Raw genomic sequence first — 17,917 nt, 5'->3', positions numbered from 1 at the left:
TTTTGAGACGGAGTCTCGCTCTGTCGCCCGGGCTGGAGTGCAGTGGCCGGATCTCAGCTCACTGCAAGCTCCGCCTCCCGGGTTCACGCCATTCTCCTGCCTCAGCCTCCGGAGTAGCTGGGACTACAGGCGCCCGCCACCTCGCCCGGCTAGTTTTTTGTATTTTTTAGTAGAGACGGGGTTTCACCGTGTTAGCCAGGATGGCCTCGATCTCATGACCTCGTGATCCGCCCGTCTCGGCCTCCCAAAGTGCTGGGATTACAGGCTTGAGCCACCGTGCCCGGCCGAAACTGGGTAATTTATAAAGAAAAGAAGTTTGGCTGAGCACAGTGGCTCACACCTCTAATCCCAGCACTTTGGGAGGATGAGGCAGGTGGATCACTTGAGGCTCGGAGTTTGAGACTAGACTGGCCAACATGGGGAAACCCCATCTCCACTGAAAATACAAAGATTAGCCAGGTGTGGTGATGGGTGCCTGTAATCCCAGTTACTTGAGAGGCTGAGGAAGGAAAATCACTTGAACCTGGGAGACGGAGGTTGCAGTACGCCGAGATCATGCCACTTTAGTCCAGCCTGGGTGACAGAGCAAGACTCTGTCTCAAAAAACAAAACAAAAAACAAAAACAAAAAAAAAGAGAGAGAAAAGAGGTTTAACTGACTCAAAGTTCAGCACGGCTGGGGAATCCTCAGGAAACTTATAATCATGGTGGAAGGCCCCTCTTCAAAGGGCGGCAGGAGAGAGAATGAGTACAAGGAGGGGAAATGCGTGATGCTTATAAAACCATCAGCTCTTGTGAGACTCACTCACAATCATAAGAACAACATAGAGGAAACCGCCCCCATGATTCAGTTACCTCCCACAAAACGTGGGGATTATGGGAATTACACGTCAAGATGAGATTTGGGTGGGGACACAGCCAAACCGTATCAGGTATGTTTCAAATCAAATGCTTTTCCAACATCTATTAAGATTATTATACGATATTTTTATTTTAATTTGTTAATATAATGAATTATATAAATTAACTTTCAACATTAAACCAACCATGGATATCTAGCAGAAACTCAACTTGATGATGGGGGTAATTTAAAAAAATATGTTCCTTGATTCAGATTGCAAATATTTTGTTCAGGATTGTAGATATGTTCCTAAGTAAGGTTGGCCTATACTTTTTTTTTTTAATCTCATATTGCCATTCTTAAGTTTTGGTTATCAAGGTTGCAAAAGCCTCAAAACTGAGGTAGTGGTTACTTGGTTTTCTATTCCTTATGAGAGACTGACTGCAGAAGACTGGAATTATTTTTCCTTGGATGCCTGATAAAACTTTTAATAATGCCAGGACCCATGGCTTGTTTGCTTGCTAGCTTTCTAAAAAAAATTTTAAGTGCAAAGCTACACACACACACACACACACACACACACACACACACACACGGAAAAGTTCACCAATCACAGGTGTACAGCTTGATTCATTATTACAATAGCAGTTTCACCCTCCCATATATCTCCCCAGCCTGATCTTGAGTTTTGCAACAGATTTGATAAGTCAGTGGGAACAGTAGATACATTAAAATAACTGTGCCTTGTTGACAGTAAAAACATTTAGAAGGACTGGAAAGGGCTTTTATATATCCAATTCAACAGCAAAGGTCTGAAAGATGTTATTACAAATTCAATTAAGCAGGCAAGGCAACTGAACCAGTTTTTCACCTACCAGGCCAAATTAACCTAAACAAGGTTTTAGGGAGAGTGGGGAAAATTTTTTTTTTTTTTTTTTTTTTTTTTTTTTTTTTCGTTTGAGATAGAGTCTCACTCTGCCGCCCAGGCTGGAGTGCAGTGGTGCGATCTTGGCTCACTGCAACCTCCACCTCCTGGTTCAAGCGATTCTCCTGCCTAAGCCTCCTAAGTAGCTGGGATTACAGGCACCCACCACCATGCCCAGCCAATTTTTTTTATTTTTAGTAGAGACGGGGTTTCACCATCTTGGCCAGGCTGGTCTCGAACTCCTGACCTTGCAATCCACTTGCCTTGGCCTCCCAAAAGTGCTGGGATTACAGGCATGGTGAACCACTGCACTGTAAGCACTGCACTGAACCACAGCCGCAAGATTTTCATTCAAGCTTATAATGCCTTTTCTGAGTAACTTATGAGATGGTTAGAAAATACAACAAAAAAAACTTTCACTCTTTTGCAAACTCATGAATTTCTTTTAATAAACCAGACTTTTAAAGATTTTGAGGCTATAGCTAAAACACAGATACTTAAGACAGAAGATGATAGTTCTTCAGAGCATGAGAAAAAAGGAAAATATGATCTGACCCCATGAATCTAGGAGAGAGAACTCAGGCTGGCAGGATGGGCATACCTGATAATTTGGCTAGAAGACTGGATAAATCCTCAGGTTGGCTAACACTTGAATGCAACTGTAGGCTGCCAAATGAGATTAATGTTTGAAGTAGTCTCTTTGCAAATACTATTAGAATTTTTTGGCTAATAATGACTAATATAACTCTTCCTTCACAATCAAAGTTACTTCTTTTTACCTATAGTTCCCCAGGTATCCTTTACTGCAGGTGGTTAGCTGGGAACAAAATCCAGCTTAGTAATACTAGAACTGTATTCTTTTGACTGTCTACCTCATTAGCTAAGCTGCCTCCATTGTACATGTATTCCTGATGATAATGACCTATTCTCAAACATCTCTGCCTGTCATATATGTATCAGGGACAGAAGCACTTTCATAGTTTAGAGGAAAGATGTTCTTTTCACAGTCTGGCAAAATTTTTCAATGAAAGCTTAATAATTCCTGATCCAAATATAAAATTTTTATATACAGAAGACTAATTTTGAGCAACGTATAGAAACTATCCAATATAAAAGTATTAAAAAGTAGCCAGGAGTGGTGGCTCATGCCTGTAATCCCAGCACTTTGAGAGGCTATGGTGGGTGGATCACCTGAGGTCAGGAGTTTGAGACCAGCCTGACCAACATGGTAAAACCTTGTCTCTACTAAAAATACGAAAATTAGCCGGGCATGGTGACGTGTGCCTATAGTCCCAGCTACTCGGGAGGCTGAGGCCAGAGAATTGCTTGAATCCGAGAGGCAGAAGTCGCAGTGAGCCAAGATGGTGCCATCACACTTCATCCTGGGCTACAGTCGATCAAGACTCTGTCTCAAAAAAAAAAAAAAAAAAAAAAAACTACATCACACAGCCAGGACCTTAGTGATCAGATTTGTATATTTATGTCAAACCATTTACTTAACAAATATATACTGAGTGCCTAGGATGTCAGGTACTGTTTCAGCACATAAACTCACTAAAGGAATGAGGGCTATGGTCTCATAAACTCTTCTCATTAACTCAAGGACTATTCTAAGTCTTTAATGTAGAAAGAACGAAAAAGGAGTATCCCAGTTTCTTCAACTAATCCTCTGAAGTTTTACTTTCCCTACTTTGGACTTTTGATAGCTTATTTTCCACAGCTGCTTTACACATATTATAGCTAAAAGCTCAGCAGTGATCAAAATAAGCCTCAAATCAAAGCATACACACACACACGAGTGTTAACATACTAAATAATATACCAAAAATTACTTAACCTCACTTATGCTGAAGGAAGTATAAATAAAAAACGAGAGATGCTATTTTTACCTATTAGCTAAATAAACTATTTTAAGATTAATAATACCTGTTTATTATTATTATAGGGAGTCAAGCATTACTCCATACTTGTGAGAGTTTAAGCTGATGTATCTTTTTAAAAATGTATATATCTTTTGAGTAAGGAATTCCACTGTTAGGAATTTACCCTACAAATATACTGGCATTAAGACTGCAGGATAATACAAAAAATTAGCCGGGTGTGGTGAGGGCACCTGTAGTCCCAGCTACTTGGGAGGCTGAGGCAGGAGAATGGCGTGAACCTGGGAGGTGGGGCTTGCAGCGAGCCAAGATGGTGCCACTGCACTCCAGCCTGGGTGACAGAGGAAGACTCTGTCTCACAAAAAAAAGAAAAAAAAAAAAAGACTGCAGGATATAAGGATAAGATATTCATTGCAACATAACTTACACAGTAACACACCTGGAAATAAATGCTCATGAGTAGGAAACTGGCTGAATAAAATTATAGTGCAGGTGCACAATGAAATACTCTTCCATCACAAAGGAATGAAGGGAATGAAGCAGATCTTTATGTACTAAGATGTCCAAGGTAAAATGTTAAGTAAAAAGAAGTGGTCTGTATAATACAAGAGTCCATTTACTATAACATCATTGATATAAAAGGAAAAGATAGTCGTATATAATACAAAATTTATAATTAAAATTTCTAGAATTCCCAAAAAACTCAACAGCAAGTACTTTTAAGAGGTGGAAGTGAGATGGTAAGAAGAAGGGATACTTTTACTTTCTTTGTATATATATATACCTTTTGTTTGAGCTGAATGCCTCATCAGAGTATGTTTCTTTTTATATTTTGAAAATTTATCAGTCCTGAGGTCTTGTGAAATTCTTGTCAAGGCTGGGCGCAGTGGCTCACGCCTGTAATCCCAGCGCTTTGGGAGGCCAAGGCGGGCGGACCACGAGGTCAGGAGATGGAGACCATCCTGGTTCCAACATGGTGAAACCCCGTCTCTACTAAAAATACAAAAATTGGCTGGGCGTGGTGGTACACACTTGTAATCCCAGCTACTTGGGAGGCTGAGGCAGAAGAATTGCTTGAACTTGGCAGGTGGAGGTTGCAGTGAGCTGAGATCACACCACTGCACTCCAGCCTGGTGACAGAGCGAGACACTGTCTCAAAAAAGAGAGAGATTGTCAAATTACACACTTACTTTAAAGAAGTGATACCCAGAGGAAGTAAATTCATTTCCATAACTTCTTTCATAGATAAGAAACTGGAACACCAAATTCTAAGGACTGCTTGAGGACATGCTGTTTATGAAGTACTTTCAATAATTAAAAAGGTGATCAAAAGGCCAAGAAAAGTAATAAAAAGGGAAAATTAGCTGCAAAGTCAGAGATATTATCAGGTATTATAATACCTTCTTTTCCAAATTATCTTTAAAAAATTCTAGTTCTTAGATTTTTTTTAACCATAGACCATGCAAAATTACTTTTTAATTTAACTGAGTCTTAGTAATCAATTACAGAAGTAGTTTCCTAAAACTTACCAAGTTGGGAATAGAAACCTCAGGAAAAAAGTTGGTGGGTGGGAAGTAGAAAAGGAGAGGACAGAAAACAGAATCAGAGAAGGGAGTAATGTCTGTTAGGATAAACGAGTTAGGGTGACTTTGGATAGAGTCAGTCCCCACAGAAATACTATACCTAACAGTTGGCTGTGTTCCCCTGTGATGGAGTTCTGACTCGGGTCTGAAAAACAAACAATTGAAAAGAAAAGAAAAAAATGAATGATCAAAACAAATAATTTATTTAAAATCAGTAACAAAAGTCAACCAAGGAAATAAGAAAAAATTAAAAAAAACTTATGAAATATTAATGTGAAGATAATAACAAATAGAATGAACTAGTGTAAAGAATGATCACATTCCTCACAAAGTTAAATATAATTACCATCAGCAATGCCACTCCTAATTATACTTCCAAAATAATTGAAAACAGGGACTCAAACAGATACTTTACCACAAAGTTTACGGCAAAATTATTCACAATAGCCAAAAGGTTACCAGGTATACTTCTACAGATGAATGAATCAACAAAATGTAATATATATATACAACGGAAAATTATTCAGCTATAAAAATGAATGAAATTCTGACACATGTGACAACATGGATGAACCTTGAAAACATTATGCTAAGGAAAACAAACCAGACACAAAAAGATAAATGCATGACTCAATTTATATAAAATGTTGAGAAAGGGCAAATTTACAGAGATGGGAAGTAGATTAGAGGATACCAGGGGTTGGGTGGAGTAGGGTATGGAATGTTATTGCTTGAAGAATATAGCATTTTTGTTTGGGGTGATGAGGAATTCTGGAAACAGACAGTGGTAATGGGTGTACAACATTGTGAATGTAATTAATGCCACTGACTTGTACACTCAAACACAGTTAAAATGGTAACTTCTGTATTGTATATACTTTGCCACAATACAAAGTAAATTAAAAAAGTAGTAATCACACTAATTTGACCAAGCAATAGTTTCACAAAGTAGAAGGATGATTCAGGGCTGTGACATGAGTTATATTTTTAATGACAAAGGAACATTTTAATGACAAAAAAAAAAACTTATGGCTATAGCAGCTCAAAGTTAAGACATAAATAAAGCACTTACTACTATTAGCAGATATGTTCTAGTTTGACTTTAAGATACACTGACTAAATTGGCTTTCATAAATATCAATTTCTTTAGTAATCTGAAATAAGTGACAATAAGCCAAGTTCCTAATGCAAGAGATATTGACAATCATCATTTAACAGTCAACCACTTGCTTATTTTAAAGGTTTGAAAAGCACTAAGAGCTAAAAACAGAAAAGACTAAGTTCCACTTTCCTCAAAGACTAAATCTCTTGAGACACTGAGGATTCTGGCTTCCTTGAATGTGCCTGGGGTAAGAAAAATAATTGCAGACCAGGGCTTATGTGAACAATGGGAAAAAAAGTTACATCTTTATCTTCACTAACCTCTAACTGAAGTTTGGTATTTTCTACAGTTATGATGTATGCAACAGATTACATAAAAGTACCTGTGATTTTGTCTAACAATAAATCTCAGATATTTTTATACCACATTATTGCTGTTTTAGACAAAATTCAAATATCTTCCACAGTCTACATATATTTTACATATCATTTAATGAAATCTAACAATTTAAGCCTCCCAGACCGAAAGAAACAATTAGAATACTCAACAAATTCCAGTTTCTGATGTATACTGGAGTATACACTATATACTTTAATTAAGGAAGTAAAGTAGAAACCTGATTTCTACCATAAAAGTTTTAAATACTATTTGAACATTTAAAAATTTATTTTCAGGGGATTTTTTTCCCTTAATTTGGTTTGAAAAAGGGAAATGTGAAATGTTCCTATTCTAGAATATTTTCCCCAGACATACCAGCAAGTGAATTCCCAGTTTTTACTTTAAACTTATCTTACTGCCCATCTAAATAAAGGATATCAGGGCTGGGTGCAGTGGCCCCTGCCTGTAATCCCAGCATTCTGGGGAGCTGAGGCCAGGAGTCTGAAACCAGCCTGAGCAACACAGAAAGACCGCATCTCTACAAAACATTTTAAAAGTTATGTAGGCATAGTGGCATGTGCACCTGTAGTCCCAGCTACTCAGGAGGCTTAGGCAAGAGGTTCCCTTGAACCCAAGAGTTAGAGGCCCCAGTGAGCTATGATGATACCACTGCACTCCAGCCGGGGTGACAGCAAGACCTTCTCTCTCCCCCAACCTCCCACCATATATATATATGTCGTTCTTGCACATAAGACAAAGTAAGAATAACAGTTCTGTAGTCACCCTCTCCCTTAGGGAAAATTGGGCCCTATCATTATGGAGAAGCAAGTAGGTATGTGGCATGAAAAGAAGAGTACAGAAAGTATAATAGAATTTTAGAACTAGAAGAACCTTGGTCATCATCTTAATCTACTCCAGTGACTTTAGAGGAAAAGCTAGGGAAGGGTTATCACATCATCTATTTTTCTCTTTAAATCATACCAACACTTCTCCTTCAAGATTCTGATTCCCAGCTACAGTCACTAATACCTTGTATCTCTCAGGTGTGCAGGAACAGAAAAAGTTGAGAACCTCATATTTTAATGCTTATAGTTCTAAAAAAATTAATGCCTAGGTTAATCAGTGGCTAAGACACATCACACTACTGCCCAAAGAAAAGGGTTATAGTCTTGATGCTTTGACAACTTATGGTTTTGCTTCTCAATATTCTGTAATTCTAATTTTCTTGTTCTAAAACAAGGTATAATAGCCTAAACCAAGTTATTTGAAATTGCCAGGGAATATGGCCTACGAAAAGAAATAGGAAAACATCTCAAATAACTCTGGCAGACTAGGTATGGTTTTAGAGAGGAAAATATAAATGACTTTTCCTTTAAAAAGAACTAACTCAGCCGGGCGCAGCGGCTAATGCCTGTAATCCCAGCACTTTGGGAGGCCAAGGCGCGTGGATCACCTGAGATCAGGAGTTCGAGACCAGCCTGACCAACATGGTGAAACCCCGTCTCTACTAAAAATACAAAAATCAGCTGGGCGTGGTGGCATGCACCTGTAATCTCAGCTACTCCGGAGGCTGAGACAGGAGGATAGCTTGAACACAGAAGGCAGAGGATGCAGTGAGCCAAGACCACACCACTGCACTCCAGCCTGGGCAACAAGAGTGAAACTCCATCTCAAAAAAAAGAAAAAAATTAACTCCTCTCTTGTGTAATATACTTTCTTGCCTTCTGAGCTGTGCATATATGATGTATGTATACTCTTTGGACAAGCCAGTAGTCTTCCTTTGAACACCCTCCTATACTTCAGATGAGGAGAAACAAGTCTTTTTATTTTTTTTGAGACGAAGTCTTGCGTACTATTTTTTACTTATTTATTTATTTTTGAGACAGAATCTTGCTCTGTCACCAGGCTGGAGTGCAGTGGCGTGATCTCAGCTCACTGCAACCTCCACCTCCCGGGTTCAAGCAATTCTCTGCCTCATCCTCCTGAGCAGCTGGGATTACAGGTGGCCGCCACCACGCCTGGCTAATTTTTGTATTTTTAGTAGAGTTGGGGTTTCACCATGTTGGCCAGACTAGTCTTCAACTCCTGACCTCGTGATCCACCCGCCTCAACCTCCCAAAGTGCTGGGATTACAGGCGTGAGTCACTGTGCCCAGCCAGAAACAAGTCTTTTGTGTAGTTCCCTACAAGTTCAACTTAGATTTTATTTTTCATTTATTATAATTGAAAAATTATGGGCAATCCTTGATATTTATTTAGTAATCTGAAGACTAACCTCCAAGAACTTGCAACTCTTTTATTAATATACACAAAAGCTAAAACAAGGCTGGGCAAGATTCCGTCTCAAAAAAAAAAAAAAAAAAAACCAAAGAACTAAAATAAAGGTCAATCTGGGAGTATATAGGCCCATGAAACCACTAGAATGAAACTAGTTTTGCCTGTAAAAATTACAATTGTTCAGTGGATTTAACTTGAAGGGCGTTTCTGGGTTTGCAATCCAAATTGTGCAGTCATCATGCTAACACTGCTGAGATATGTCTGCGCACCTTTCAATTGTTCTGTGTCTAAACTCCCCCATTTACCACTTTTCCTGACTATGTCATTGGTGAGGGCACACCCAAGTTTGCCCAAGACTGGGAGTTGTCCTAAAGATTACTCAAAATGACATTTATTTTAAAGAGATTATTTTCTCTAATAGGAACTATGTGCCAATAATGTCACTAGTTTTATCCTTTGATGGCCTTCATAAACAAAGCTACTCTTAGGACAAAATACAACCAAGTTATAATCAAAAGCCAGAGATACTCTATAAGTCAAAATGATAGATCAAATAAAAAACAGAAACTAGGTATCTATTAACAATAGGTAGATGTAATCAGAAAAATGAACTGAAAATATTTCCTTGTAACAGTAATGATATGGTAGTTTTACAAATAAGTACTTGCTCAATATATTTAACTTATCTTGGGTACATAGTAAAGAATGAAGATTTTAGTTTCCTGCCATGCACCTGGGAGAAGGGAGACAGAATGAAATGATGGTGGGTGGTACTCACTTGCAAAACTGCCTCTGTCAAGTTTTTCTGAAGAGCTTTATTATTTTCCTTAGTTTGCCAATTCTTTATGTTTCTACACTAACTCATAAAGGACAAAATCCTTATTTTAATTTTAATGTAATAAAATATAGTTAAAAAAGATATATAGAGCCTACATATGCCAAAAAAAACCCTCTAAAGATCATTAAGCTAAAATGTGTACTTTAGTCCACACCATCTGCTACATAGTGGCTTGTGTAGACAGTTAACCACAACAGAATCAGCTGCGATAGTAGCATGGAACCACATACTGTACTTCATGTACAGTGTATATTCCTTAGTGCAGAAGTACATATTCCTTAGTATATTAATAGAGATTTGGTGAGCAACGGTTTGGGGCAGGGATTGTAAGTAGACTTGTCAAGTCTATTCAATAGATAAGTTGACTGCTCTAAAGTGTGATTTCTCATACCCTTCATAATGTTAATGACTGCCTTAGCTAATCTCCAAAAGAAGAATAGAATATTCAGCATTCCTAAACACATAGGAAAACAATTCATTTTGTATCAAATACCTTGTATAGTTAGTGTCCTATGATACTAGGTTTGGGAAACCTGGAACTAATTCCTATCAATATACTAAGGCTAAAAGATAACTCCCCGGCTGGGCACAGTGCTTCGAGTCTGTACTTCTAGCTACTCAGGAGGCTGAAGCTGGAGGCTTACTTGAGGCCAGGAGTTTGAGGCCAGTCTGGGCAACACAGCAAGACCCCATCTCTTAAAAAGAAATAAAATTAGCTGGGTGTGGTGGCATGTGCCTGTCGTCCCAGCTACTCAGAAGGCCGAGGTGAGAGGATACTAGAAACCAGAAGTTCAAGGCTGCAGTGAGCTATGATCACTCACTCACTCACTCATTCACTCAGCACTATTTCCATGAAATCAGTATTTTCAAAATTTGCTTGGTTAAAACAATCATGGGGTATTTGTTAAACTACAAATTTCTAGGTCACATAACTAACCCTAATGACTCAATTTTAAGGGAGGAGGCTGAGATTCTGTAGTTTTACCAAGTGCCTCAGATGGCTACTATAAAACTTCATTCGTTCAACCATTCTTCTGTTTCAATATCTGAGTGATTAATAAGTCCCTGTCATTTTTCTATGTGCTAGGGATAGAACATAAATAAGGAAAAGTTCCTTTTGTCATGCAGATACGGGAACATCAATAAGAAAAGAAAATTAATAGCTGGGCACAGTGGCTCATGCCTGTAATCCCAGCACTTTGGGAGGCCAAGGCGGGCGGATCCCCTGAGGTTGGGAGTTCGAGACCAGCCTGGCCAACATGGTGAAACCCTGTCTCTACTAAAAATACAAAAATCAGCCAGGCGTGGTGGCGGGTGCCTGTAATCCCAGCTGCTTGGGAGACTGAGGCAGGAGAATCACTTGAACCTAGGAGGCAGAGGCTGCAGTGACTGGAGATTGCACCATTACACTCCAACCTGGGTGACAAGAGCGAAATTCCATCTCAAAAAAATAAAATAAAATAAAATAGAAGAGAAAATTAATAATCAAGATAATTTCAGCTTATGGTGTTATAAAGAAAATAAAGAAGGGTGATTAGAGAGGCTATTTTTCACTGGGTGGACTGTCAGGACCTTTCTGAGGAGGTAACCCTTAAGGTGAGACTCGCATGAAAAGGAGCCAGACATATGAGGATCCTGAAAAGACTGATCAGGGCAGAGGAACAGCTGTGAAAAGACCCTAAGATGGGAATCAGCTTGGTATATTTAGGAAATATTAATGTAGCTAAAGCATAGTGAGTAAGTAACGAGGTGGTTTTTTTTTTTTTTAAAGAGGGCAAATTAGGTACGCACTACATCTTGTAGTGCAGCACACTATCGTCAAGCGTGTGAATTTTACTCTGAAAATGATATAAAACAATTGAAAGGTTAGCAGGTTTTTTTGTTTTTAAACAGGTTCTTGCGCTGACATCAAGCTGGAGTGCAGTGATGCAATCATGGCTCACTACAGCCTCAACCTCCCAGGTTCACGTGATCTTCCCGCCTCAGCCCCCTCGTAGCTGGGATCACAGGCATGCACCACTACACCCAGCTAATTTTTTAATTTTTTTATGGAAACAGGATCTCCCTATGTTGCTCATGCTGGTCTTGGTCTCAAACTCCTGGGATCAAGCGATTCTCCTGCCTCAGACTCCCAGAATTACAGGTGTGAGCCATCATACCTGGCCAGCATAATTTTTTTAAAATGCAGGCTGCTGGTTTGAGAATGGATTGCAGGGGAGACCAAGAACAGAAATGGGGAAACCAGTTAGAAGTTTACTGAAGAAACCACAGAAAGACATGATAATGACTGTAGTGAAGCTGATGGAGGTAGGCAGGTTGATGACATCTTACGGAAAGAGAGCTCACAGGCTAGTCTTCAAAGATAATGTCCGTGTTACTTTCTTTTTTTTTTTGGAGACGGATTCCTGCTCTGTTGCCTAGGTAGGCGCCATCTCGGCTCACTGCAACCTCTGCCTCCCGGGTTCAAGCGATTCTCCTGCCTCAGCCTCTCGAGTACCTGGGATTACAGGCACCCGCCACCACGCCCAGCTAATTTTGTATTTTAGTAGAGACAGGGTTTCACCATGTTGGCCAGGCTGGTCTTGAACTCCTGACCCTGTGATCCACCTGCCTCGGCCTCCCAAAGTGCTGAGATTACAGGCATGAGCCATCATGCCTGGCCCATGTTACTTTCAAATCTGTAGCTCTTTCATTCATGTATTCAGTAAATATTTTTTGAGAACCTTCTACATGTGAAACACTATTCTAATTACTAGAAATGTAGTAACAAAATCCTTGCCATCAAGGAGCTTAAATTTTAGTGGAGAAAAGACCAACAAGTAACCTACGTCAACAGCAGTAAGTTATAACATGAACAAAAAAGCTGAGTAAGAGAATACAGAGGACTAGTGGGAGAGTGGTTTGTGTGCACACTTAGATACTCAGTCTGAAAGGCCTCTCAGATAATGTGACATCTGAGCAGAAAACTGAAGATATACAATTTTCTGCAGGATATTTCTGCATATTGTATATTTCTATACAAATATCTGCAGGAAGAACAGTTAGTGCTAAGCGAAGCAGGTATGTGTTGGCATGTTTGATGAATGGCAGCAAGGAGACCAGATGATCAGACAGAAATAAGCAAGTTGCAAGTGACAGGGAATAAAAGATGGATATACATGTTGGAGGAGGAAACAGATCACGTGAGCCCTTGAAGGATATCGTCAGGACTTTTGTTTTTCCTGTGAGATAAGAAGCCACTGAAAGGTTTTGATTTCTGTTTCTTGTTTTTTTTTTTGTTTTTTTTGAAACGGAGTCTCGCTCTGTCGCCCAAACTGGAGTGCAGTGGCCGGATCTCAGCTCACTGCAAGCTCCGCCTTTCGGGTTCACGCCATTCTCCTGCCTCAGCCTCCCGAGTAGCTGGGATTACAGGCGCCCGCCACCTTGCCCGGCTAGTTTTTTGTATTTTTTAGTAGAGATGGGGTTTCACCAGGTTAGCCAGGATGGTCTCGATCTCCTGACCTCGTGATCCGCCCGTCTCGGCCTCCCATAGTGCTGGGATTACAGGCTTGAGCCACCGCGCCCGGCCTGATTTCTGTTTTAACATGATCACAACAGCTATAGTCTGGAATGAACAGATTGCAGGGGCCTAGCAAATAAACAGAGAATCGTTAGAAGGCTTTTACAATGGTCCAAGGAAAGATAACAGTAGCACGGATCAGATCAGAAGTACTGGAGGTAATGAGACGTGGTCAGATGCTGGGTATGCTGACTAGCCTAGGTATTTCAAAGGAAGGACTGACAAGATTGGCATGCTGATGACTGGAAACAGAGCGGGAGAGAAAGAAAAGAGTCAAAGATATTTCCACAGCAATTAGATGAACAGAGATGCCATTTACTAAGTTGGAGACTGACAGAGAGCTAGTAACCTAAATTAAAGGAACAGTGCTTATGATTTTTTTTTTTTTTTTTCCCCAAGCCAGCCTAGTAGGTAATCCTGTGTAATGGAAAATCAGTGGGCTGGGTTTTTAAATTAGGTGTGAGGTCTCCATGTACCCACCAAATGGTAGTAAGTAAGAATTCATTTAAAGACGTGGAAGCAATCCAAATGTCCACCGATGGATGAATAAACAAAATGTGTGTTTTACATATATATATATATACATACACACACACACACACACACAATGGAATATTATTCAGACTTTAAAAAGGAAATTCAGACACATGCTACAACATGGATGAATCTTGACAGCAATACACTAAATGAAATAAGCTAGTCATACAAAGGCAAATACCATATGATTCCACTTATATTAATTATCTAAAGTAGTCAATAGAAACTGAAAACAGAATGGTGGTTAACGGGGGGTAGGGAGTGGAAAATGGAGAGTTGTTCATTGGGTATGGAATTTCAGTTTTGGAAAATGAAAAAGTTCTGGAGATCTGCACAATGGAAATACTCTTAACACTACTGAACTATACACTAAAAAATGATTAAGATGCCAAGTTTTATTGCTTTTTTTTTTCTTTTTTGAGACGGTCTTGCTGTGACACCCAGGCTGGAGTGCAGCAGCACGATCTCAGTTCACTGCAACCTCCGCCTCCCGGGTTCAAGTCATTCTCCCGCCTCAGCCTCCCGAGTAGCTGGGATTACAGGCACATGCCACCATGCTCAACTGATTTTTTTGTATTTTTAGTAGACATGGGTTTCACCATATTGTCCACGCTGACCTCAAACTCCTTACCTCAAGTGATCTGCCCACCTCGGCCTCCCAAAGTGCTGGGATTACAGGTGTGAGCCACTATGCCTGGCCTTATGCTATTTTTTTAAGCCACAATTTAAAAAATTGTATTTGACTCCATAGGCTTTTGGCAAATACATTGTGGTCTTCATTAGTAGCATTCATAAGTCTAAAATGAGAGCTCGATTTTCCATTTTTAAAATTTCCCTGGCTGGGCATGGTGGCTCACGCCTGTAATCCCAGCACTTTGGGAGGCTGAGGTGGGTAGATCACTTGAGGTCAGGAGTTTGAGACCAGACTGGCCAGCATGGTGAAACCCCATCTCTACTAAAAATACAAAAAATTAGCTGGATGTGGGGACAGGTGCCTGTAATCCCAGCTGCTTGGGAGGCTGAGGCAGGAGAATTGCTTGAACCTGGCAGGCGGAGGTTGCAGTGAGCCAAGATCGCATGCCACTGCATTCTAGACAGAGCGAGACTCCGTCTTAAAAAAAAAAAAATTTCCTATGTGTATTAATTATCCAGCAACCTTATCTCCTAATCCACAAGATAATACGTGCTCATACTATGCTTCCAAAGAGGACAAATCATAAAGCTTAAATATTGACGCCTAGTGCAGCTACAGAAATTACTTATAACAACTTGCTTGAAAAAAGCCAATGAGGAAGTAAAACAAAGCAAATGCCAAAGCAAGATATGTGTTTTTGTTTGTTTTTATACTTTAAAACTTTAAGTTCTGGGTTACATGTGCAGAATGTGCAGTTTTGTTACGTAGATACACAAGTGCCATGGTGGTTTGCTGTACCCATCAACCCGTCACCTACATTAGGTATTTCTCCTAATGTTATCCCTCCCCTATCCCCAAACCCCTACAGACCCTGGTATGTGATGTTCCCCTCTCTGTGTCCATACGTTCTCATTGTTCAATTCCCACTTATGAGTGAGAACATGTGGGGTTTGGTTTTCTGATCTTGTGACAGTTTGCTGAGAATGATGGTTTCCAGCTTCATCCATGTTCCTGCAAAGGACATGAACTCATCCTTTTTTATGGCTGTATAGCATTCCATTCGTATATGGGTGTACACGTGTCACATTTTCTTAATCTAGTCTATCACTGATGGACATTTGGGTTGGTTCCAAGTCTTTGCTATTGTGAACAGTGCCACAATAAACATACATGTGCATGTGTCTTTATAGTAGCATGATTTATCATACTTTGGGTATATGCCCAGAGTTGGGATTGCTGGGTCAAATGGTATTTCTAGTTCATTTCTAGTTCTAGATCCTTGAGGAATCACCACACTGTATTCCACAATGGTTGAACTAATTTACACTCCCACCAATAGTGTAAAAGTGTTCCTATTTTTCCACAACCTCTCCAACATGTGTTCTTTCCTTACATTTTAACAGCTGCCATTCTAACTGGCGTGAGATGGTATCTCATTGTGGTTTTGATTTGCATTTCTCTAATGACCAGTGATGATGAGCATTTTTTTACATACCTCTTGGCTGCATAAATGTCTTCTTCTGAGAATTGTCTGTTCATATCCTTTGCCCAGTTTTTGATGGGGTTGTTTGCTTTTTTCCGGTAAATGTGTTTCTTTGTAGATTCTAGATATTAGCCCTTTGTCAGATGGATAGATAGCAAAAATTTTCTCCCATTCTGTAGGCTGCCTGTTCATTCTGATAATAGTTTCTTTTGCTGTGCAGAAGCTCTTTAGTTTAATTAGATCCCACTGGTCAATTTTGGCTTTTGTTGTCATTGCTTTTGGTGTTTTAGACATGAAGTCTCTGTGCATGCCTGTGTCCTGAATGGTATTGCCCAGGTTTTCTTCTAGGATTTTTGTGGTCCTAGGTCTTATGTTTAAGTCTTTGATCTATCTTGAGTTGATTTTTGTATGAGGTGTAAGGAAGGGGTCCAGTTTCAGTTTTCTACATATGGATAGCCAGTTTTCCCAACACCATTTATTAAACAGGGAATCCTTTCCCCGTTGCTCGTTTTTGCCAGGTTTGTCAAAGACCAGATGGTGGTAGATGTGTGGTGTTATTTTGGAGGCCTCTGTTCTGTTCCATTGGTCTATATGTCTGTCATGGTACCAGTATCATGCTGTTTGGTACTGTAGCCTTGTGGTAAAGTTTGAAGTCGGGTAAGTTGATGTCTCCAGCTTTGTTCTTCTTGCACAGGATTGTCTTGACTATGTGGGCTCTTTTTTGGTTCCATATGAAGTTTAGTTTTTTTCCAATTCTGTGAAGAAAGTCATTGGTAGCTTCATGGGGATGGCACTGAATCTATAATTTACCTTGGGCAGTATGGCCATTTTCATGACACTGATTCTTCATATTCATGAGCATGAAATGTTCTTCCATTTGTTTGTGTCCTCTTTTATTTTGTTGAGCAGTGGTTTGTAGTTCTCCTTGAAGAGGTCCTTCACATCCCTTGTAAGTTGGATTCTTAGGTATTTTATTCTCTTTGTAGCAATTGTGAATGGGAGTTCACTCATGATTCGGCTCTGTTTGTCTGTTGTTGGTGTATGGGAATGCTTGTAATTTTTGCACATTGATTTTGTACCCTGAGACTTTGCTGATGTTGCTTATCAGCTTAAGGAGATTTTGGGCTGAGATGACGGGGTTTTCTAAATATACAATCATGTCATCTGCAAACAGGGACAATTTGACTTCCTCTTTTCCTAATTGAATACCCTTTCTTTCTTTCTTTCTCTTGCCTGATTGCCCTGGCCAGAACTTCCAAGGCTGTGTTGAATAGGAGTGGTGAGGGAGGGCATCCCTGTCTTGTGCCAGTTTTCAAAGGGAATGCTTCCAGTTTTTGCCCATTCAGTATGATATTGGCTGTGGGATTGCCATAAATAGGTCTTATTATTTTGAGATATGTTCCATCAATACCTAGTTTATTGAGAGTTTTTAGCATGAAAGGCTGTTGAATTTTGTCGAAGGTCTTTTCTGCATCTATTGAGATAATCGTGTGTTTTTTGTCGTTGTTTCTGTTTACATGATGGATTACATTTATTGATTTGCCTATGTTGAACCAGCCTTGCATCCCAGGTATGAAGTCAACTTGATCATGGTGGATAAGTTTTCTGATGTGCTGCTGGATTTGGTTTGCCAGTATTTTATTTAGGATTTCTGCATCGATCTTCATCAGGGATACTGGTCTAAAATTCTCTTTTTTTTTGTTGTGTCTCTGCCAGGCTTTGGTATCAGGATGATGCTGGCCTCATAAAATGAGTTAGGGAGGATTCCCTCTTTTTCTATTAATCGAATAGTTTCAGAAGGAATGGTACCAGCTCCTCTTTATACCTCTGGTAGAATTCCACTGTGAATCCGTCTGGTCCTGGACCTTTTTTTTTTTTTTGG

The 17,917-nt window shown here is 39.7% G+C and overlaps 1 protein-coding gene across 1 annotated transcript in view; it reads right to left on the bottom strand.

Moving 5' to 3' along the window:
- Positions 1-17,917, bottom strand: part of SLC12A6 (solute carrier family 12 member 6) — a 108,425-nt gene that overhangs the window by 40,545 nt on the left and 49,963 nt on the right. The window contains exon 2 of the mRNA XM_017857431.1: positions 5,329-5,373. Within this exon, the coding sequence (XP_017712920.1) occupies positions 5,329-5,373 (45 nt within the window). The remainder of the gene's footprint in view (positions 1-5,328; positions 5,374-17,917) is intronic.

Source organism: Rhinopithecus bieti, unplaced genomic scaffold (assembly GCF_001698545.2).
Source record: "Rhinopithecus bieti isolate Rb0 unplaced genomic scaffold, ASM169854v2 scaffold_44948, whole genome shotgun sequence".
Taxonomy (NCBI): Eukaryota; Metazoa; Chordata; class Mammalia; order Primates; family Cercopithecidae; genus Rhinopithecus; species Rhinopithecus bieti.
This window is presented reverse-complemented; position numbering and strand designations above follow the sequence as displayed.